General features: G+C 40.2%; 2 protein-coding genes across 5 annotated transcripts in view; one reads left to right on the top strand and one right to left on the bottom strand.

Moving 5' to 3' along the window:
* The window catches only part of TK2 (thymidine kinase 2), a 71,825-nt gene extending 47,555 nt beyond the window's left edge, over positions 1-24,270 (bottom strand). The window contains exons 1-2 of one of the 4 annotated variants that reach the window (XM_016162766.2): positions 23,350-24,270; positions 22,395-22,569 (exon numbers count right to left, since the gene is read on the bottom strand). In XM_016162766.2, the coding sequence (XP_016018252.2) occupies positions 22,395-22,446 (52 nt within the window). In that variant the 5' untranslated portion in view covers positions 22,447-22,569; positions 23,350-24,270. Of the gene's footprint in view, positions 1-22,394 lie in introns of all 4 variants that reach the window. The other 3 variants (XM_016162776.2, XM_016162787.2, XM_016162756.2) reach the window with 3 other exon arrangements.
* On the top strand, positions 588-12,288 carry CMTM2 (CKLF like MARVEL transmembrane domain containing 2). Its single transcript, XM_036232091.1, has 6 exons — positions 588-845; positions 979-1,137; positions 10,321-10,422; positions 10,871-11,035; positions 11,586-11,666; positions 12,091-12,288. The coding sequence occupies exons 1-6, from the start codon at positions 588-590 to the stop codon at positions 12,286-12,288; spliced, it is 963 nt and encodes a 320-aa protein (XP_036087984.1).
* Positions 24,271-24,325: the final 55 nt, after the last annotated feature.

The raw sequence follows: 24,325 nt of genomic DNA, 5'->3' as shown, positions 1-24,325 counted from the left end.
TCCTCCTGCTCCTCCCACCACTGAGCTCGCATGCTGTCACCCATTTCTGCCCACGTGTGATCATAAAATCAGGGCTGCTAAGTTGGGAACACTTCTGCTTCCACGTGTTGCCTTGTGTAAAAGCGAGTTACGTTTTTCCGCACGAACCAGTGCACTCATGGGGCGCTGGGCATGGATGTCGCAGGAGGCCGCAGTGAGGACCTTGACCCCGCCCTGGTTCCAGAAGACCAGGCCTGAAGGCGGGAACCAGGACTAGAGCCCTAGAGCCACCCTGTGAGGCCACACTAGATTCTGAGGGGAGCTCCATGCAGAGGTGGGGCGGGGCTCCTGCGTTGGGGCGGGGGGATGGCATAGGGGCTGCAGGGTCTTCATGGGGAGCGGAGCCGGCTCTGTGTGTAGGTGACATGCGCGGTAACAAAGGGCGCGTGGAGAGGGCACCAGGCGTTGGCTTCGCAGGGCTTGGCCGTTGGGTGAGTGCGGCCTCTGAGCAAGTCAGTTAGCACCAGGCTGGCTCAAAGGCCAGGCCTGTCTGAGAACAGCAGAAGAGATTGGGCAGGCCGTGAGAAGCTGAGAATCCTCACATAAAGATGGCAGACAAAGGCAAAAAGGGCAAAGGAGCGGCGGCTGCACCGGCAGCGCCAGCACCCACCACAGCGACCCCTCCACCCAGCAAATCCAAAGAGGACAATGCTGAGGAAGAGAAAGAAAAGAAGCCAACAAAGTCCGAGCAGCCCAAGGATGAAGTGGGCACGAGGAAGGGGTGTCGCCGCTACATGTGGGAATTCAAGGACAGCAATAGACAGTTCTGGGTTATGGGGCACGCCGTTGTCAAGCTCTTCAGCGTGGTAAATTGGCCTAGTATCCCTGCGCAGGGGCCCAAGGACAAGGAGAGGGAGAAGTGGGCTCCGGGGGACCTCAGAGGGGCTCCGGAATTAGTGAGAGCCCTTTGCCATGGCTCAGGTGCATGTTTCCCTGCAGGGCTGCCTCATAGCTGCGATGATCATGTTCACGGGGACCTCTGTGCACCCTCTCCTGACGCTCATCGTCACCATGGAGATATCCATCTTCTGCTTCTTCTTCGTTGTCTACACCCTCGCCATTCAGAGATACTTGCCTTTCATCCTATGGCCCGTATCTGTAAGTGAGGGACAGTGGGGAGGTGCCGGAGGCCCGCGGGTGTTCAAGTCTATCCTCTGTTTCTTTATCCCTAGCGGGATGACAGCAATATTCTCTCTTGGGATTGTTCCTGAGGAGTGAATATGTAAAGTGCTTGACGATGTCCTGAGGATACCCGGACTTGAACCCCTGACCACTAACTCCCACGCAACCCAAGGCCCCTTGTTCACTGCACATTCACAGCATGCCTCCAGTCTTATGCTCACTGGTTCACTCACTTTACACAAGAAATGGGCTCTAAATGGCCAAGTAACTTGCCCCCAGCTAACTCAGCTAATAAGTGTCAGAAAAAGGATTCAAACCCAGCTTTGTCAGTAGAGTTTGAGTCCTTAACTGAACTTTGTCCCGCCTCCTTGTTAAAAGCTATTAGTATTCAGGGATCCACAGGTCTCGGTGGGGTATGTGAGGACCCCCAATACAGGGAGAAAGGAGAAGAGGGCCAAATAAGACTCTTGGGAAAAGGGTAAGCAGGAAAAAAAGTAAAGAGACAGGCAGAGGACAAGTTCCCAGCCAAGGAGCTCGAGAGAAGATACTTTTAGTTCCAGCAAAATGAAAAATCAGTGAATCCTGAAAATCTTCCTGCTGCACTGACCTAAACTACCAGAGGAATTGTAACTACTATTGCTTTAACTAAATGGTTGAGCTGGCACCAAAGAGGGAAAAACACACATGTGCCAGAAATGGAAAACAGGAGCAGTGATCAAATAAACTTCTGAAGTGTGGGTGGGAATGGCCCATGAGGTCATGAGGCCTTGGTCTCAAGCAAAGCGGGGATTTAGAACTGAGAACCCTGCATAAAGCCAGCACCCTGCATAGTCTACATCCTTAGGAAAAAGAATGGAGAAGATACCTTTTCCCTACACAGAGGAATAAGAAAGCATGTTCATCTCCACCTGAGCTTTGAGTGGAAAAAGCAAAGACCACCTTGAGAAAGAGAAAACTTGAGCCTGGACTTTATACAGATTTGGTTTGAATTTTTATTATCTTCAGCCTAGAAATCTTCATGCAGCCTAGAAAATATAATGCCTTGAAATTAGCATAAAAAAATTGATCCCAATTTGATGATATCCGTGAGATTCCTGACAGAAACAAATGCAAAATCACAATCAAAGCATAAAAATATTCTCGTAGGGAGGATGTAGTGCGGGGAGCCTTATCAAAATGAACTCACAATTCAAAACTACAAAACACTGGATTTTAAAATCCTTATGAATAACAATCAGCAAACATAACAAATGGAAGGATTAGAACCCTAAAAATATAAGATAGTTAGAATCCTGAAAATAGCAAGAAATATACTTAAAATTATTAAGACAAAAATAGGAGCCCTGAGAAAAGAATAACACATTATAAAGACAGAATAGAGAGATATTTTTTAAAGTAAAAAATGTCTAAAATTAAACATACAGTTATTGAAATAAAAGTGTCAATAAATGGGTTAAAAAGCATGTCAGACAAAGGTGGGAAAATTACTCAGAACTCAGCATTGAGAAATAGAGAAAATATGAAAGAAGTTGAGACAGAGACTATGGAATGAGAAAGTCCATCATAAACCTAATAGGAGTTCCAGAAGAAGAGACTCAAGAGAATGGAGGAGAAAAAATATCTGAAGTGCTAATGACTGAGAATCCTCCAGATTTAATGAGTGACATCACTAACAATGGCAGAGTAAGGAACTCCAAAACTCTGCCCCTCCGTTAAAAGCAATCATTAGGTGTCAAAACTATCAGAATCAACTTTTTCAGAACTCTGGAATCTAATAAAAAAAAAAAAAGAAACTTAACAATAACCAGGGGAATGCTTAATGAAGAAATAAGCTGTTGAATTTTGGTAAGAAAACACTGTGGCATTTTAACTTATGTGCCTGTCAACCCTCACTCCCCAGCTTCTCAGTGGCCATGAAAATGACAGCCCCCATTCTTTGCTGGTAGCAGAGGAAACAATACAGACTTTGTTTTCAAAGAACTGTGTGTTTTGGCCTATCTGGTGGCCCCCTAGGGAACTGGCCCATGGACTTGCCTTTGTTTCACCTGCCTCAGAGCTTTCTCAGGACTAAAGCAGCCTCCTGGACAACATTTGTCAAAAGCATTTAAAGGTAAATATACTAACCACAGCCTCCTGGGCCAAGAGAAAATAGATGAGGCAAGCAGTAGAAAGGCCAGAAATTTAGGAAGGAAGAGGTTGGGGAAAGAGATACATGGGAGAATAAGAGTTTTGAAAAGGTTCCAGCTATACCAGGGACTCTAGAGGGCCATACACATGCCCAGGCTGGATGAATGCTCAGAAAAGACCCTAAGCTTTCACCTCTAGCTGACCTTTAGGCTCTGCACAAGTAGCAAGTGAAAACTAAGAGTTGCAGACAAGCCTGGATATGTGCTGAAGGAGTGCCCCAATACAGAGCCAATCTGCAAAGACTAGTGAAATATTTTTGTTTATTTGTTTGTTTGTTTCTATATATTTCGGGAAATCTCTGATAAATCACTACCTGACCATTAAGCTAATGAAACAGAGACTTCAATGACCACATAAGAAGAAGAATATCATCTTTCAAAAAATAGTTAAGAAAGTCACTAAACAGTCTATGGCCATGCTACCCTGAACAAGCCCAATTCTGTCTCTTCTCAGAAGCTAAGCAGGGTCAGGCCTGGTTAGTGCTTGGATGGGAGACCACCCAGAAAGACCAGTTGCTGTAGCGTAAAAAATTAAAAAACAAGGAATTATAAACTGACAAGGTCCTTGTAATCTGTGAGGTCAACCAAGGGTTGCCTTGCCTGAAAAATAAAAAAAATTAAAACGTTTTTAAAAATTAAAAAAAGGAGAGTCACTAAACATACAAATAACTACAACTCACGACAAGCAGCAACAACAGACCTGGGAGAAGGGAGAATCTGATTTTCAGAATAACTACATTATAATATTCAAAATGCTCAGTTTAAAAAAAAAATCACAAGGCATGCAAAGAAACAAGAAAGGCCCATTTACAGAGAAAAAAAAAATTAATGGAGTTCATCCCTGAGGATGCCCAGATATATTAGACTTGCTCTACAAAGATTTTAAATCAACTGTCTTGAAAATGCTCAAAGAACTAAAGGAAACCAGGGGAACAATTCATGAACAAATAGATACTATCAGTAAAAGAAAATTATAAGAAGGAACCAAATAGAAATTCTGGAACTGAAAAGTAATATAACTGAAATGAAAAATCCACTAGAATGGCTTAACATTAGATTTGAGCGGCAGAAGAATGAATCAGTGAACTTGATAGGTCAATTGAGATTATCCAGTCTGAGGAACAGAAAGAAAAAAGAATAAAGGAAAGGTGAATAGAGCCTAAGAAACACATCAATCATTCTCACATGCAGAGTCCCAAAAGGAGAAGAGAGAGAAAGGAGCAGAAAGAATGTTTGAAGAAATAATAGCCAAATATTTTCCAAATTTGATAAAAGATATGACTCTACACATCCAAAAAGTACCAAAGCAATCCACACTGAGATACATTATAATCAAACTGTCTAAAGACAAAGGGAAAGTCTCAGGAGAGAACCAACTCTTCTTGTACAAGGGACCCTTAATAAGATTAACAGTCAGTTTCTCATCAGAAACCACGGTGGCCTGAGGCAGTACAATGATGTAAAGTCCTGAAAGAAAAAAAATAAAACTTTTGACCAAGAATTCTATCCTTCAAATGTGGTGTTATGAGTTGAGTTGTGTTCCCCCAAGCTGTGTTGAAGTCCTAACTCCCAATACCTGTGAATGTGACCTTATTTGGAAATAAGGTCATTATAGATGATCGAGTTAAGATGAGGTGATGAGAGTGGGCCCTAATCTAATATGACTATGTCTGGACACAGACAGACATATACAAGAAGAGGATGTAAAGAGATATAGGAAGAAGATAGGAAGGTGAGACAAGCCAAGGAATGCCTGAAGCTAGAAGAGAGGTCGGGAACAGCTTTCACTACCAACTTCAGAGGGAGAATGGCCCTGCCAGCACCTTAATTTTGGACCTCTGGCCTCCAGAACTGTGAGACAATAAATTTATGTTGTTCTAAGCCACCCAGTTAGTGGTACTTTGTTATAGGAACTGCAGGAAATGGATATAATATCTTTCAGAATTGAAATTATTCTTGAAAAATTAAGGAGAAATTAAGACATTCTCAGATAAACAAAAGTTGAGGGAGTTTGTAGCTAGTAGACATGCCCTATGAGAAATGCTAAAGGGAGACCTTTCCACCAAAATGAGAGGCCTCTAGATAGTAACCTGAAGTCATAAAAGAAAGAACGACCACCAGTAAAGGTAACAACATAGGTAAATATAAAAACTAGTATTATTGCATTTTTGGTTTGTAACTCCTGTTTTCTGGCATGATTTACAAGACAAAGGAATAAAACAATAATTACAAATCTATGTTAATGGGTCATAATGTATAAAAATATAATTTGTGACAATAACAAGAAGAGACATTGTATACTATTGGAGCTAACTTGGTATCAATTCAAACAAGACTGTTACACATTAGTAATTGCAACCCTAAGGTAACCATAAGAAATTAACATATGTGGAAAAGAGAACATAGTAAAAATTGGTACAATACAAAAACTTAAACACAAAAGAAGACAATAATGGAGGAACTGAGGAACGAAAAGATATGACACATAGAAAATAGCAAAATTACAAAAATAAGTTCTTAGCAGTAATTATTTTTAATGTGCAGAGATTAAACTCTCCAATCAAAAGGCATAGATTGTTACAATAGGTTTTTTTTTTTTAACTATGATCTTAATATATGAGGATCACAAGAGACTCACTTTAGATCCAAAGCTACAAATAGGTTGAAAGTGAAAATGTAGAAAGATACTACATGCAAAAAGTTGCCAAAAAAGAGCTGAGGAGGCAATATCATTATCAGATTTAATGAAAGATATGAATTCTCAGAGGCACCCAGAAGAATATATAAAAACAAAAGTACACCTAGATATGTCATCAAGGCACTGCTGATCACCAAAGGAAAACTTAAAATCAAACTAAGAGATAAGACAATTGAAAAAATATGTATTAGACTGAAAATCATAGTTTTCAACAGCAATGACAGTGGCCAAAAAGTAAAATAATCTCTTTAAAGGGCTGAAGTGGAAAGAATAAAATAAAGACACTTTTAGAAATTAATCGGGAAACTTTAACTAAATCCCCGTGTGGAGGGCAGGGGGTAAATTTAATGTTTTCCTAAACATATGGGGATATAGTCATATGCAGTACTTGCAAATACTACCTGTAGAATGCAGATAAAAAAATTTAAATTCAAATCTATATAATTAGAAAAGACTGAAACTTAACAGTTCAAGTATCTTATCTCAAAAAGCGACAAAACAAAACAATGGAATTAAGGCAATGCCAAAGACAAGAGCTAAATAAAATAGGAAACAAAGATTCAAAGTAAGGACTAATAAAACCTAATAAAACCAAACATCTAATTTTTTGAAAGGACTAATAGACTTCAAATTTTTTTTTGAGTTCTTTTTGTTTTAAAGAAAGAAAAAACAGAATATTAGTATAAAGATCAAGAAAAACTTTTAAAAAATCACAGGGAAAATATAAACTTGTATACTAATAAATTGGGAAGTTTAGAAAGCTAATAAGCTAGAAAAAAATAACTTACAAAAATTAACTCAAAAAGAAATAGAAAAACAGGTTATCAAATAACTCATCTATGATTTCATCTGGCATTTGTTTATTTTTTATTCATTTGGTGTCATTTTGGTATACAGTGTGAACCATGGCTCCAGCTTTATTCTGATGGCCATCTCGTTATCTCACCCTATCACTTAATTTATTCATTTATTGAATAGTGTATCTTTTCCCCACTGATTTTAAATGGCATTTTTGTTAAATGCTAAATCTCATATGCAGGGTTCATTTCTGGACTTTATATTCAATTTCATTGGTCTGTCCCCTTCCCCCCCCCCCCCCTTTTTAAAGGCTTTATAATATGTTGTACTATCTGGTGGGGTTTTGATCTTAAAACCGGACATTATAAGGAAAATAAACTATGGGCCTACTTAATTTGAATATAGCCATAAAAATCCTCAATAAAATATTAGCAAACTGAATCCAGCACTATATAAGCAAGTAATACATCATGATTAAGCAGGGTATGTGTCAAGAATGTAAAGATGGTTTAGTCTTCAAAATTCAATTAATATAATTCACTATCTTCTATTTAAAGAAGAAAACCATTTCATAAGCTGCTGAAAAACTATTTAGTATTCAATACTTTTTAGAAAACTCTTAGTGAACTAGGAAAAAGAGAACTTCCTTATCTTAATAATAGATATCTACCCAAATGTACAATAAATATTGCATTTCATGCTAAAACTTTAAAAGCATTTCCTTAGAGATGCTTACTATCCCCATTTGTATTCAACATTCTTCTGGAGATCTTAGCCCATACAATATGACAAGAAAAACAAAAGGTATATTGATTGGAAAGAGGAAAAAAATATAGCATTACTCACAGATAATATGATTCTCTACACAGAAAAGTCAAGAGAATCTACAGTAAAATTATTGGAACTGATCTGAGTTCCACAAGGCTACTAGAGACCAAAACAATAGTTTTCCTGAATATTGGCAACAAATGAGAAAATGTGGCTTTTCAAAAACAAACATTTAAAACAATATCAAACTACAAGGTATCCAAGACAAAACCTGCTCAAAGATATGTATGACTTTATATAGAGATTATATCATTTTATTAATGGATATAAAAGAAAAACCTAAACAAATGGAGAAATATACCACATTCGCAGATGTAAAGAGTTACTATCATAAAGAAGGCAATTTAATTCCAAAGTAATCTATAAATTAAATGACATTTCAACCCAGCAGGTTGTTAATAGAACTTTTACAAGGTGATTCTAAAATTCTTATGGAAGAATAAAAAGAATTACAAGGATGGATTCATCTAACGATATATCAGAATTACTGTAAAGCTTTGGTACTAGCTCAGGGTTTGACAAAAAGACTAATGGAATTGTTATAGATTGAATATGTACCCCCAAAATTTGTATGCTGAAATCCTAACCCCCAGTATGGCTGTATTTGCAGATGTAGAGTAGTGACTAAGATAAAATGAGGTCATAAGGGTGGGATTCTGATCCAACAGGATTAGTGTCCCTATAAGAAAAGACAACAGAGAGCTCTCTCTTCCTCTCTTCCTCTCTCTCCTTCCTCCCCTCATCTTGTACAGCATGGAAAGGCCATGTGAGGACATAGAGAGAAGGCAGCCATCTGCAAACCAGGAAGAGAGCCCTTATCAGAAATTGAATTCGATGGCACCTTGTTCATGGACTTCTAGCCTCCAGAACCGTGAGAAAATAAATGTCTGTTGTTTAAGCCACCCAATCTGTGGTATTTTGTTATGGCGGTCTGGGCAGACTAAGGAATAAAAAAAAAAAAAAAAAAAAAAAAGAACTCAGAAAAACATGCCTGAAACATGTTTTGAAAAATGCTTCATTAGTAGTCAATGACCTGAAAATTTTAAACAAAATGAGGTACCATTTTGACTCTTCGGATTGGCAAAAATAAATAAGCCTGGTAATCCTGAGTGTTGGCAAGGACGTGGGAATGGAAGCCCCTGTACACTGCTGGTGTGAGCAGAAAATGGCCCAGGCACTTTAGAGAGAAAGTGGGCAATACCTAGCCAAGAAGATGTACACAGGAAGCACAGACAAGAGTGTTCGCCGTAGCAGAGTCTGCAATAATTTCCTAAAAAGTAGGCACAACCTAATGTCTCTAGTTTGGTTTATTCATACAGTGGAACACATTAGTTAAAATTAATGAATTCAATCTATTACTTCTCAAAACGGATAAATCTCAACAACTTTATTAAATTTAAAAAGCAAGTGCTAGAAGATAGGATAGCTTTTCTTTCAAATGTTTGAAACACAAAATAATAAATATTGTTTATGACTATATAATATGGAGGAAAAGACTAATACACACTTGGGAAAACTGCCCATCAACTTCCTATGCATGGTCGCCTCGGGGAGAGGGACAGGAAGAAGGGCGGAATGGTGAGACTGTAGCCACTCCATAATTTTACTTCTGGGTTTCTGTTGTTGTTTTTTAAAAAGACCACAATATCACAAAACATTAACATCTATTTAATCTCAGAGGTTCACAGCTGGTGGAGGTAGTCATGAGGATGGGATATTTTATTATTTCTGTACGTTTGGAATGTAAAATTCAAAACATCGAAAAGGCCCGAGACAAAGTGTTCAAGGAAGGACAATCTGCGGAGAACGGCAGGCTAGAAACCTAGGGGAAGGGTGGGCATCAATCAGGGCTGCAGGGCTGGCTACTGCCCACAGGATTAAAGGGTGCACAAACTGGGGAAGCAGCTTGCTGTGGCCGTGGTTTGGCCAACTCTGTGAAATTTGGCTGTGCCAGGGAGTGGTGGTAGGTGGTACCTGAGGAGAGGGCAGCACAGAAGGCAGCCCTTTTGCCCACTCTAGGAATATGTGGACCTTCTCAGCAGGCTAATAGGGAAGGGCGAGACTGAGGCCACAGGGATGGGAAAGAGGTTAGATGATGGAGGAGGTGGTGCTTCCTTGCAAAGAGAGGAAGGAGGTTTAGGGGTTAAGGTAGGGGCTGGGGGACGGCAGGGGATGAAGGTACGGCTTCCAGGCTCCCAGTGAGAGGGCCAGAGTCCAAAAGAGCCTCCTGCCTGCGATAAAGCCTGCCCGGGACCCAGAGAGGAGGCTGGTCCTAAGAGCAGAAAGGTGATTGGGGTGGCACTCAGGAGGGGCATTGTTAAGCTGGATAGTTGTACATTTACTTAAATGAATATTGGAGGGGTGAAAAACCAACCAGCCATTAAATCACCTCTTTTGGAGAATCACAGACATGATGGTAGCAGAGAGAGCCAGAAAAAGCAGTTAAGTATCCTGAGCTTTGAGTCTCGACTTAGAAGGGCTCAGCTGAGGGGATACACGTATGTCCACCTAACTCCGGTGTATATTTACCTTCAGGTGAAAGTTTGAAAGCCAGTCCCTCTGGAGGAAGCTATGCCAGGCCGGGTGTTGATCGTGGGGGGTCGGGGCTCGGCGCCTTTTTAGGCTGACTCGTCTCTCCCATGCTTTCAGGATCTTCTCAATGACCTGTTCGCCACTATTTTCCTGGTGGGGGCTGTGGTCTTTGCTGTGAAAACTCGACAGACCATGCCAACGAACTACTTTATTGCTGTGGTGAGCCTTTCATGTTGGGCTGTTTATTTGTTCAGAAATCACCTCTTTTGGAGAATGGGTGTTTTCCCCAGGTTTGTAGGACAGAGTTTCTTTTCTTTTTCACCGAATTTTGGGAACCAAGCAATGTTGAAAAGTAAAGCTGATAAATGTTTCCAGTGGAGGAGCCATTTAAAAAAAGATGATGTCCAGAGAGCCAGCCAAGCTAATGGCTTCCCCCTCATAGCTACTGACCCTGAAGCAAAGCACCCACCCAGGCTGGGTTTAAAGAAAGAGGCAGAGGGATGACAGGATGGTGGGGACGGGGAAGTTCAGAGCCTCTCAAGTCTAGCAGTTTGGGGGGGAAGGGGATATGTTTAACACGCATCTATTGACGAATTAGAAACCAAGAAGGAAATGTGCCAACTTTGGCATGAAAAGTGAAAGTAAGGAGGCTCCCTCTGTTTTCCAGATCCTTATTGGCGTGGCTGGATTTTTTGCTTTCATCGATATATTTCTTCAAAGAAAACACTTCAAAGGCAAGAGGATCAGAAAGAATGTGCTGGTTCCTCCTGTGAAAAGGGAACAAGTAAAGGAAAAGGAGGTTACAAAGCCAAAAGAAGAGGGAAAAGCAGCAGCAGGAGAAAAGACAAAGGAAGGAGAAAAGACAAAGGAAGGAGAAAAGACAAAGGAAGAAAAGACAAAGGAAGGAGAAAAGACAAAGGAAGGAGAAAAGCCTAAGGGGAAGAAGGGAGGCAAGAAATGAGTTGACAGAGATGTCTGTTGTCAGAAATGGCAGTGTATTTTACAACAAAACAGTTCCACTGTCTTCTTTCTCAATGGTTTTCTTTTCCATTTCAATAACAAGCTTAGCTTGAAAAAGAAATGTCTCTTTAAATGGATTTTAAAGCTTACCGTTGATAGTGAGGGTGTAAAGAGCAACGTCAGAGCTGGGCCTCTCAGGGCACTCACAGGCTCCAGGGCACAGGCGGTTTGAGGCACCAGAAGTCTGAGTGACACTGGCTGTCAACACTGACCAGGCCAAGGGGGCAGAGGAAAAGGAGAGACCAGAAAACAAAAGGATGCATTTTGCTCACGTTGATATTTTTATTTTATGTATATTTTAAGCATCCGAGTAATTGCTACAAGAAAAATAAGGTTGCTGGCCTTCCTTACTCTGTTTGCAGCTTAGCACTGGCCCTCACTTGAGGCACCCTCGGGAGGAGGGCAACAGGGGTGGCGTCACCTCCTCAGCTGGAGTCAGGCTGGTGAGTGGGCAGAGCAGGATAGGCAGAGAAGGGACCAAGAGAATGGTTGCTGCAGAGATGGCCACCCAGCCCCATGGATCCTGCCATATCTCCACCCAGTGAAGACCTGAGCATAAGCATTGAGCCAGTCTCAGCTGGGCCCTAGAGCCCCAGTTCCCACACGCAGGCCTCAATCAGGGTCTCACTTTCACTCTGGACAGTCCAGCCACCCTGCCAGGAGAAGTCATCCCCATGGATGGAAGGCGAGGTCCCAAACTGATGCCTGAGGAGCTGGAAGGGGTGTGTGTGTGCGGGGTGGGGACGGGGCGGTGCAGTGAGCCTCGCCAGGGACAACATGAGAGACAAGCTGGGAGGGTCAGCTGGGCCTTGGCAGCCATGGTAAAGACTTGGGCCTCTGTCCTAAGTGCTAAGGGGATCCCTGAAGGAGAGCAAGTGGCAGGTCTGCTTCCCCCGGGAGGGGAGCACATGGCTGCTGCTGACCAGGGAGGCAGCTGGAAGAAGGGTGGCTGTGGCAGTGTCCGTTGGTGGCCCGCCACTGGCCCCAACCCCAGCGCCAGCCCCTCTACCCTTCAAGTCCACCTCTGTAGCCCCCACACCACCCCCTGCAGGCCAGGCAGGGTAAGGCAACCCTACTAAAAATGGGAACAGTTAGAGAGATCTATATCCTACAGAAAATATTTTAAATGCATACTGTCCTGACATATGACCCAGAATGTCCCTTCTAGGGATTTAGCCAAGAGGAATGATGTGCTAGTATTTTCATAATAGCCAAAAAACTAGAAAGGGCCCCAAATTTTTAAGGAGATAAACTGTGCTCCATTCACACAATAAATACGACTCAGCAATAAAATGCTACTGATACAACATAGTGAATGGTGATGAAAGTAAAAGATTCATAATGATGAATCTCACATAGTATTGAGGGAAAGAAGTCAGACACAAAAGGACATACCACATGATTCCATTTCTATAAAGTTCAAGAACAGGAAAAAATATAGTGAAAGAAATGGAAACAGCGGTTGCTTCAAGAGGTGGAGGATGGAGACTGATTATGACTCGGGACAGAGCAAACCTCCCCTAAGTGAGAAGAGGGATCTTGATAGAGCATTAGAAAGAATTCAAACACATGACAAAGTTAGAGTCAAAAGGAAAGTTTATTAGAGAAGTAACACTCCACAGAGTGCGGTCTCCTCTCAGAGGCAGAGACTGAGGGAGCCTAAGAGAGACTTTGAGGGAACAGAGATGGGGACAATGAGAGAGAGAGTAGACACTGAGAGGGGCCATGAGTGTTCAGGGAATTCAGTTTATATATCATTCTTTAGTTCCTGTGAGTTACAGTTTAAAGACTTTGTTTACCCATTTTCCTTTGATATAGACATACAGTGAGGAACATAAGAGCATGTTTTATGAAAAGGTAAGAATATGCTGCGTGGAGGGGCATGCTGGCAATTCTCAGCGTTTAATTCATAGGTTTCCCATGGTTTGAGCCACAGGGAATGAATGATTTTATTTTGTGTAGGGCTCCACTTAAAGGCTCGTTTTTCCTGCTTTCCTTTCAGGGTGTGGGGAAATGGGTTGTTAGCGATCCCAGCAAAAATCTTCCTTGGTTCTGCAGGTTTCCTCTGATCTAGCTGCAGGGCTGATCAGCAAACCGCAGTCTCTGAATATAGCTTGAGTTCACCTTTTAGTTCCCTCGCCTTCTCCCTACATTAATTACAAAAGAGCATGAGGAAATTTGGGGGGTGGGGGGGGGTATGAGAGAGTTTTATGTCTTTATTGGGGGAACTAGCTACACATTTGTGTATACATTTCTCTATGGGCTGTTGTAAGCTCTGTGTATTTCATTGCATGTAAATTTTATCTTAAAATGTAAGCTAAATATGACTGTGCTCAGAAACCAAGGGAAAAGGGTTGACCTTGCTGAACTCCTTTGTGTGGCCACTCCTCTCACCCCTGAGGACGTCTCTCTGAAGCAGTTTTTCCACACCCAGACCCAGAAGGCATGAAGTGGGGCTGGGCTGCTGCTGAGCAGGACCTGAGGCAGCCACCTGTCATGCTGAGAAGACCACCAGGGACAGGGACAACAAGGTCACCAGACTGCAGGAAGAGGCTCCCTCAGAACAGAACTATGTCAACTGCCAATAGAAGGGAATAGCACCCCCCTTGGGCCTATCTCCTATGGATCTGGTTGAAATGCAGATTCCGAAAAATCCTGAACAGTACATCCTTAGAAGAGACTGTAAAATAAAGCAACAAGCTAACAATAGTTTTTGGAGGTGTGGAGCAACCTGCTATGTCAAAGATTTTTTAAATTTAACAGAAAGGTTGAATAATAGAATGGACACACAGTGACCTGGAAAACAAAGTCCAGGAAATCTCCCAGAAAGTAAGGCCTTAAGACAAAGAGACACTGAACAGAAGAAATTAAGAGAGACAGGGAAGGCAGATCCTGGAGGCCGAACAACCGTCTCCAAGGGATCCCAGCAGGCAGGCGAGAACAGAAAAGAGGGAGGGAACAACGAAAGAAACAGGAGGAAGACATTTCCCTCCGGCTAAAGGAACGCTTTAGTCCTTAGGGAGAGAGTGTTAGGCCAAGTTTGCTGGAAAAGGATCCACACATCCCCATTTCCTTGTGAAATATGAACCTCTAAAGATAAAGAGAAAATCCTAAAAGCTCTCAAAGTGAGAGAAAGAGCACAGAGCTGTTACAGACAAGAGAACAAAACCAAACGGCAAAGGCCAACCTAGAGATTAGAAAACAATGAAGCAGTAGTTCCAGAGTTCTGAGGGAACTAACAGTTAAGCAGGAAGAAAAAACTTTTTTTTTTTTACAGGTAATGACTCCAAAATCCCCAATGACAAACACTTGCCAAAAAAAATAAATAAAATAAAAAACATAGTGTAAAAAAAAAATGTTTAATTCTAAGAGGACTTCCTTTTGTCAAATCTTATATGTGGCTATTTAAAAAGCAAAGAGAAGAAAATGGAGAAATTCTACCTCGGTCTTGGGTTAGGCACACCAACTTAAAAACAATTCATCATGGTAAAATACACATAAAATTTACCATTAGTGATATCTAGTACATTCACAAGGCTGTGCGACCATTACCACTACCTAATTCCAGAATACTTCATCACTCCGAAAGGAAGTCCTGAACCCACTAAGGAATCGTTCGCCAGCCTCCCGTCTGTCTATGGATTTGACTATTCTGGGTCTTTCATTTAAATGGACTCATACAATATGTGGCCTTTTGTTTCTGGGTTCTATCACTTGGTATGTTTTCAAGTTTTGTTCATGTACAGCATGCATATTATCAGCACTTTCTTGCTTTTTAAAAAAAGGGCTATTAAAATTTTTCCTGAGGTGATATTCACATAATATAAAATTAATCATTTTCAAGTGAACAATTCAGTAGCATTTAGTATGTTCTCAAGGTGTGCATCAACCGCTTCTACCTACTTTCAAAACATTTTCATCACCTCATTCCTTGTTTTAGCTGAATAATATTCTATTATTGTGTGGCTATACCACATTTGGTTTACCTAGTCATCTGTTATTAGACATTTGGGTGGTTTCTTGCCAGCTTTGAGCTATTGTGAATAATACTGCTATGAAGTTTTGTGCACAAGTCTTTGTTTGAATACCTGGTTACAGTTCTTTGGGGTATATACCCAGAAGAGGAATTGCTGGGTCATATGATAATTCTATGTTGAGTTTTTTGAGGAGCTGTCAAATTGTTTCCCAGTGTGGCTGTACCATCTTACATTCCTACCAGCAACGAACGAAGGTTCCAATCTCTCCACAGCCTCTCCAAAACTTGTTATTTTCCTTTTCAAAAGAATTAAAGCCATCCTAGCAGGTGTGAAGTAGTGGCGCATTGCAGTTTTGATTTGGCTTTCCCTTAGGGCTCAATTACGTTGAACATCTTTTCATATGCTCGTTGGCCAGTTGTACGTCTTCTCTGGGGAAATGTCTGTGTCTTTGCCCATTTTTAACAGGGTTGTTTGGTTGTTTTGTTGTTAAGTTGTAAGAATTCTCTTTATATATTCTAGATACAAGACCCTTATCTGACACATGATTTGTAAGTATTTTCCCATTCTGTGGGTTGTCTATTCACTTTCTTGACAGTATCCCTTGATATACAAAAGTTTTTAATTTTGATGAAGTCTAGTTTACCTACTTTTTCTGTTCCTGCTAAGGAAAAGGGGATTTTAGAGTTCAAGAAACAGTGGTGAGTAAATAACTCATTAAAACTTAACTCTAAAATGATTCCTAATGCAAAATTTTTTTGAAAAGCAATAGAGACCAAAAAAATCAGATAAAGGAGGAAGAAGAAAGGTCCTCAACAAGAAGGGAAGTGACAACGCACTAAGGTTTTTATCTTGTTGAGTGGAAGATATACATATATGTTAATTAAGCATGTATAAATTTAATCATGAAAAGCACAGAGAAGGGAAATATAACGTTTAAATCAATAGAGGGAATTAAATAACTAAAATGGAATAAGCTAATGGAAAAGAGGTATGGCAGTGGGGAAATACGTAAAATCAAACTCTAAACATAAAAGTAATCAGAATAAATGTGAATAATTTGATTTTTCTATTCAACAAGACTATTGGAATAAGGTTTTTAAAATCCAACTTTCTGAAAGATACACCTAGAAGAAAATGACACAAAAAAGGTTGAAAATAAAATGATTTTATAAAGCCAGTTCTGGGGAAGATGAGATAGGCATATTCTACCTTATATCTCCCACTGAATGCAGTGAAACACCCTGGACAGAGTGCATGGACTAGCTAGCTCTCTGGGGTTTCTGAATAGTTAGTAGCAAGCAGTTTGAAGAAGACAGAATTTAAAGTACCACTGAACCAATAGCGTACTTCCCATTTTATTTTCCTCTATTATCTCCTGGCCTGGACTCCCAAGCAATACAAATTTGAGAACTATGAATTGGGTGTGACAGAAGGAGTTCCAAGAGCATCCCTCTACTCCTAGTTGCAATAGACTGAATGTTTGTGTCCCCCACCCCAAAATTCATATGCTGAAACCCTAACCTCCAGTGTAGCTGTATTTGGAGATGGGGCCTCTAAGGACATCATTAAGGTTGAGTGAGGTCATAAGGGTGGGGTCCTCTTCTAGTAGGATTAGTGTCCCTATGAGAAAAGACAACATGATATCTCCCTACAAGTGCAGACAGGAAACTTAATGCGAGGACACAATGAGAAAGTGGCTGTCTACAATCTAGGAAGAGAGCCCTCACCAGAAACTAAATTTGCTGACACCTCTCCTGGACTTCTAGTCTTCAGAACCATGAGAAAATAAATTTGTTGTTTAAGTCACCCTGTCTGTGGTATTTTGTTATGGCTGTGGTATTTTGTTATGACAGTCGAGCTGACTAACACACTAGTCCAAAGAGCAAGTAATAGCGCCCACGTGGATCAGGAAAAGTGGGATGAGCCCCTGGGGTTTCTGATTGTCTTTACCATACTCTCTTGTCCCAGCCCCTAGACAATATCACAGCATCAATGGTAGTGAAGGCAGTAGCTGAACAAGCAGGAACTCAAAATTCCAAGATAGGAAAGCTTTCTCTCTAACCAGAAGAACTGTGATCCCAACAATGTGGGGAAAATCTCTTGTTTTTTTCCCCTCTGTGTCAGAAGCAGTGGCAGGAAGTGTGAAACAGAGTGGAGAAATGAAAGCCCCAGCTCGCTAGACAGAGGACCCTCTAGGAATTTGAAAGTGTCAGGGAGACCATGGAGAGGAGACACCTCAAGAAAGAGGTACCATAAAGCTGTATATGAATTCCTGGAATCACCCCCAAGCATGGACATGACCCTAGACAGTATTAACAACAGCCTAGAGAAGTAAACTATAGGGTATGCCATGACCCAGATCCCAAACTAGCCACTCGGGTGCACACAGAACAGATCAGAATAGCACTGCAACAATAATGGATAGGACATCTAGATAGACAACGAAGACTGGAACAACACTATAAACCATATAATCCTAACGGATGTATATAAAATACTCTACCCAACAACAGCAGAATAGATGTTCCTCTCAAGTGCACATGGAACAATCTCTAGAATGGACCACATGTCTCAACAAATTTAAAAACATTGAAATTATGCAAAGTATCTTCTCTGATCACAATGGAATGAAGCTAGAAATGAATAACAAAAGAAAAACTGGAAAATTGACAAATGTGTGGGAAATAAATCACCAATGGGTCAAAGAAGAAATCACAAAAGAAATTTAAAAATGCTTACAGAGGAATGAAACTAAAACCTAACATATACTAAAACCTATAGGATATAGCAAAAGCAGTGCTCAGAGAGAAATTTACAGCCGTAAATGCTTACATTAAAAAAGAAGAAAGATCTTAAATTAATAACCTAACTTTACACTTAAATAACTAGAAAAAGAAGAGCAAACTAAACCCGAAGCTAGAAGAGAGAAAATAATAGAAACTGGAGCAGAGATTAACAAAAGAGAGAATAGAAAAAAAACAATATTTTGTTGAATAGAATCAACAAAACCAAAAGTTGGTTCTTCAAAATTAGCAATGAAAGCAACAACCTTTAACTAATGACATAGGAAAAAAGAGAGACGAGGCACAAATAACTACAACAAAAAGTGAAAGTGAGGACATTACTAATTACTATACAGAAATAAAAAGGATTACAAGGTAATTCTATGAACAATTATATGCCAACAAATTAGATGAAATGGACAAATTACTAGTAACACACAAATTACCTAAACTCACTCAAGAAGAAATAGAAAATCTCAACAGACCTACAAATTAGTAAGCAAAAACCTCCCAACAAATAAAAGTCCACGACCGATGGCTTTTTGGTGAATTCCACCAAATGTTTGAATAATTAATACTAATCCTTCTCAAACACTTCTAAAAAACAGAGGACAAAGGAAAATTTCCTAACATTCCATGAGACCAGCATTACCCTGATACTAAAGCTAGATATAGACATCACAAGAAAACTATACAACAATATCTGTTACAAATATAGATGCAAAAATCCTTAACAAAATATTAGAAAACCAAATCTAACAGCATATTAAAAGGACTATACACCATGACCAAGTGGAACCTAGCCCAGAATAGCATTGTGAAACTTTTGAAAACTGAACTGACATTGGAACCACAGTCCAATGGTGGGTAGGAAATTGTGGCCTGAATATAACCAGGCTGATTGCTTGCTTTAACAATAACAACAAAAGCATAATATTCTACGCAGGAGTTAAGAAAAACCAGAATTCATAAAATAATATTCAAAATGTCCAGGACATAATCAATAATTACTTGACATATGAAGAACTAGAAAAATCTCAACATCATATAAGGGAAAAGACAACCAACAGACAACAACCCCAAGAATGATGCAAAGGTTAGAATGATTAGACAAGGACTGGAAAAAATTATTGTCACCATGCTCTAAGAATAAAAGCAACAAATAGAAAGTCTTAGTGGAGAAATAAAAGATTGGAAAACTTAGAACCGAATACAATAACCAAAATAAAAAAACGCACTAAATGGGCTTAATAGCACAATAAAGATGACAGAAAAAAAAGTTAATGAACCTGAAGACAGAGGAATAGAAATTATCCACCCTCAACAAAAGAGAATTAAAAAATTGAAAAAAATGAACAAAGCCTCAAAGATTTTAGTGACAATACCAAAAGGTCTAATTATTTGTATCACTGGATTCCCAGATGGAAGGAGAAAGACTGGTACAAAAAAACTCTTAAAAAATGATGGCTGACAACTTCCCCAAACTGGTAAAAAGACATAAATTTACAGATATAAGAAGTTCAGTAAATTCCAAACAGAATTAAAAAAAAAAGAAATCCACGCTCAGCTACATTATAATCTAAGTCATAAAACTAAAGATATAGATAAAAATATTGAAAGCAGCCAGAGAAAAACAATGCATGACTTATAGGGAAACAACAATTAGAATGATTGGAGAATTCTCATCAGAGAACAGGAAGCACAGAAGGGAGTGGCACTGTTTTCAAGTGTTGAAAGAAAATAACCATCAAACACAGAATTCTGTATCTAGTGAAAATACCCTTCATCGATGAGGACAAAATGAAGACATTCTCAAAACAAAGAAAACTAAGAGAATACATTGCCAGCAGATTTGCTCTGAAAGAATTGCCAAAGGAAGTTCTTTAGATAGAAGGGAAATGATATCAGAGGGAAACGTGAAACTTCAAACATGAAGGCTGAGCAACAGAAATAGTAAATATGTGAAAAAATTAAAAATAGAACTACCATATGATTTAGCATTTTTACTTCTGGTTGTATCTCCAGAGGAAACGAAAACACTATATTGAAGAGCTTTCTGCACCCCTATGTTCACTGCAGCATTATTTACAAAAGCCAAGGCATGGAAACAACCTAAGTATTCTGTGGACAGAAAAACGGATAAAGAAAATGTGGCATATACACAATGGAATGTTATTCAGTCATAAAATGAAAGGAAACCCTGCCATTAGCAGCAATATAGATGGGCCTTGAGTACATTATGCTAAGTGAGGTTAAGTCAGACAAAGACAAATACTGTATGCTCTTACTTATGTGTAAAACCTTAAAAAAAAAAAAAAACCCACCTCATAGTAAGAGAGATCAGGTTTGTGGTTAACAGATGGGGATGGGGCGTTGGGAATTGGATAAAGGTAGTCAAAAGGTACAAACTTTCAGTTAGAAGATAAATAAGTACTAGCGACAAAATGTACAATATGATGACTACAGTTAATACTGCTGTATGGTATATTTGAAAGTTGGTAAGAGAGTAAATCCAAAAAGTTCTCATTACAAGTTAACACCCCCCTCTTTTTTGTATCTATATGAGACAATAGATGTTGACTAAACTTATTATGGTAATCATTTCACAATACATGTAAGTCAACTCATGCTGTCACCTTAAACTTATACAGCATTGCATGTCAACTATGTCTCAATAAAACTGAAAAAAATAGACTACATAATTAACAAAATATATGATACATAGATAAATTTTGTGCCCAACTAAGAGAGAATATTCAGCATTTTTAAACACACATGAAACATTTACAAAAATTGAGTAATAGGACACAAAGAAAATCTCAAATTCCAAAAATTCCAAAAAGCAGAATATATAGACCTATTCCCTCTCTGAAATAAATAATAAAATTAGAAATTAACCACAAAAGTATTGCCAAAGCTTATTTAATTAAAAAATTTTAAATACCCCTTTCAATTATTCATGAATTAAAGAAGAAATTGAACCTGAAACTACGAGCTACTTAGAAATGGATAAAAACTAGAGCAACAGTTTTCAAATGTGTCCGAGTGGTCCTCAGAGCAAAATTTATAGCTTTAAGTGCCTTCATTAGGAAACAAGAAAGACTTAAATAAAGGATAACCGAAATAATAAAATGAAACAAAAACTACAGGTCAATTCTGCTTATGAAAATAAAGGCAAAAATCTCACATAAAAATACTATCAAAATGAATCTAGTGGTTTATCAAAGAGCAAACGCCATGACCAAGAAAGGCACATTCCACAAATGTAAGGATGGTGAACCTTAGGAAAACCACCACTGTCATTCACGACATTTATAGATTAAAAGAGTAAAACAGAAAGTTCTAAAAAAAAAAAAAAAAAAAAAGTATGGCAAAAAAGCAAAGTAAAAGACAAATGACAAACGAGGAAAAAATATTCACAACTCACACTTCAGAAAAAGGACTAACTTCTGGAACATATGCATTTTATGTATCAATTTTTAAAAAACAATTAACAGAAAAATATACAAAGGATGTGAAAAGTCAGCTCTCAGAAAAGGAAATGCAAACGGCTATCACAAGTTTAAAAAAAATGCCTGATCCACTCATAACTAGAGAAATGCAAATTAAAACTGCCCGGATATATTTTGTTTTTTAAATGCCATTCACCAATAAAAAGCAGCAGAGCTTCTTGGCGAAAAGGCTGATTGTAGGGCTGGATGAGGAGAACACAAAATGAACCCGAAACGTTTTACAGTGTTAAAAAATAAAGAAATAAAAGAAAAAGAAAAAGAAAAAAAAAGATTGGGCATGTTAGGTACAAAGGAGTCCATCTAATGGCCAAAGATGGAACAACAACGAATAAAATGAAGCACGATAGTATTTAATTACAACTCAAAGAAACAAGCGGACAAGAAATGGAAAATATTCCTTATACAAGGAATGTGAAAGGAATAGAGCCATCCTCCTTCACTCCATAGCAGATATCGCCTGGTGTCATCCTGTGTGATAGGTTCTGGGCTGGGGCTGGTCCCCAGTGAGCTCACAGCCTGTGGTAAGATGAACAGAGGTCTTGGGTATCCAGTCACCTCAAGCAAAGACACCGCCGCCTCAGTTCTTCTTGCCCTCTCCCTAAGTCCTTTCAGCCACTCTAGTCTGTCATTGTGGGTTTTTTTTTTCTCAGCACCCTTTCAGTAAATTGAAATATAAATTTCACGAAATAAAAAGCACCCATGTTAAGTGCACAGTTTGATGTGTTTCGACAAATGCATGTCCCTGTGTAAACACCACCCCAGTCAAAATAAAGAACATTTCCAGCATCCCAGAAAATTTTCTCCTGCCCTGACGCCAGGTAACCACTGGCCTGGTTTCTGTCACCATAGCTTTTCACCTGTTCTAGAGTTTCATAAAAATGAAATCATAGAGTATGTACCTTTTGAGACTGGCTTCTTTTGTTCAAAATAATATCCGTAGAATGCATCCATATCGTTGCATTTATCGATGATTTACTCCTTGTTATTGCTGAGAAGTATTCCTCTGGGTGGATGTTCCACAGTGAGTTTATCCCTTCCGCTGTCGATGAACCACGGAGTGGTTTCCACTTTAAGCTATTAAAAATGGAGCCGCTGTGAACATTCATGTACAAGCCTTTGTATAGACAAGTGCTTTCATTTCTCTTGGGTAAATACCTACAAATAAAATGGCTAAGTCCTATGGTAGACCTCCATTTAACTTTTTAAGAAAACAGCCAAAGTGCTTTCCAAAGCAGTCGTTAACAATTTCCACCTGGATTGACAGTGTATGAGAGTTCTAGCAGCTATGCATTCTCACCAGCACTTAACTAGTAGAGTCTCTTTTTATTAAGCCATTTTAATAGGTATATAGTATCTCATTGCGGCTTTAATTTGCATTTCTAGATGTCTGCCGATGTTGGGCATCTTTTCATTTGCTTATTGGAAGTTCACACATCTCTGTTGAATTGTCTGTTCAAATCTTTCACCAGTTTTTAAAATTGGGTAGTTTTCGTATTACTGAGTCGCAGTTTTGAGCCACATTTTAATTAACACAAATCAGAACCAGGTGGTGGTCCTCTGTTCTAACCCTTACCTTGTCTCCACCCAGTGAATTTGGGATAAATTCCAAACACCAGGGCCTGGGTCTCCACAATCTCTCCTCCTACTGACCCCTAGCTCAGTCCTTTCTTCCACACAGGCTGCCTGGCTGCCCTCTGAACTTGCTAGATATCTACTTTCAGCAATCAATTTATTCAGGATTCTCTGGACACATTTACTGTTTACCCATGCTCTCAAATAAGATGACACTTCTCTGCATCTTGGGTTTCTAGCTCTGCTGTTGAATGAATAAGTGAGTGAATAAATACCTCTTACCTATCTGGAGAGGTCAGCAAAGGTGTTATAATCACAGAAGACTAAAGAGGAGATGATCGGATAATGAAGTGGAGAAAGAGCACTCCAGGCAGAGAGGTCAGCATGTGCAAAAACCCCAGAGGCCTGCTTCCTCACTACAGGGCAAGGAGGAGACAGGAGTGGTCTGGGATATAGTGGAGGGGTGGTAAGTGGACCCATATGAAAGAAAGCCTAGGAGGTGAAGATGTGTGGCTTTGATGGGTTGAAGTGAGGGTAAGGGGGAACAAGGACAATGACACCCCTCCACACACACACACACCTCGCGCCACTCCCTCTCCTCCACCCCGGGGTCTTGCAGTGTAAGGACTGATGGCAATGTCCCTCACAGAGACAGCAAGAATGTCATGGGCTGGGTCTTGGTCACACTGAACTCCAGATGGAGGTAGGTAGGTAGGTAGGTAGGTGCGTGCGCGCGCGGGTGGGCGCTGTGTAGGGGCTGTGAGGTGTGTCTGGGAGTCCTCCAGGGATGAATGGGGGGAGGGGGGAGGGCATAATCCAGGCCTGGGGCAGCCAACAGAGACACCCCGGAGGCTGGGCTGGACAAGAGTGGGCTCAAGGAGGGGTGGCCATAAAGAGAGGGGGAGTAGAGTAGGGATCTGGCAGCCTGGTCAAAGCCGCAGTAGGACCAGGTAGAGTCTTGTTTGGACGCCTAGGGCCCTGGGTCCCCTACCTGCGCATAGCCAGTGAGTGTAGACAACCCTTCCGGGCAAGGAGAGATGGGTGGGAGCTCCGACGGGGTGTTCAGTGGTAGCAAAAAGGTTTCGAGCCGCCAGGACACGGGCGAGAGGAAAATAAGAGGGGTCTGAGGAGACCCCGAGCCCAAGTAGCCCAGGCAGCAGGGGTCCGAGGGGAGGAAAGGAGGAAGAGGAGAGAGGGAGGGAGGGGGGAGAGGGGAAGAGAGGAAGAAGAGGAGGGGGGCAGAAGAGGTGGGGAGGCG

Source organism: Rousettus aegyptiacus, unplaced genomic scaffold (genome assembly GCF_014176215.1).
Source record: "Rousettus aegyptiacus isolate mRouAeg1 unplaced genomic scaffold, mRouAeg1.p scaffold_m13_p_14, whole genome shotgun sequence".
NCBI classification, from domain to species: Eukaryota; Metazoa; Chordata; class Mammalia; order Chiroptera; family Pteropodidae; genus Rousettus; species Rousettus aegyptiacus.
Note: the sequence above shows the minus strand (reverse complement) of the source record. Positions and strands in the feature narration are given on the sequence as shown.

What these genes read in the sequence shown, in the direction of transcription:
- CMTM2 (XM_036232091.1), top strand. Translation starts at nt 588, where the DNA reads ATGGCAGACAAAGGCAAAAAGGGCAAAGGAGCGGCGGCTGCACCGGCA. An exon ending in CGAACTACTTTATTGCTGTG is followed by an intron (nt 10,423 to 10,870) that starts GTGAGCCTTTCA and finishes TCTGTTTTCCAG; the next exon opens with ATCCTTATTGGCGTGGCTGG. An exon ending in AAGAAGAGGGAAAAGCAGCA is followed by an intron (nt 11,036 to 11,585) that starts GCAGGAGAAAAG and finishes CTCTGTTTGCAG; the next exon opens with CTTAGCACTGGCCCTCACTT.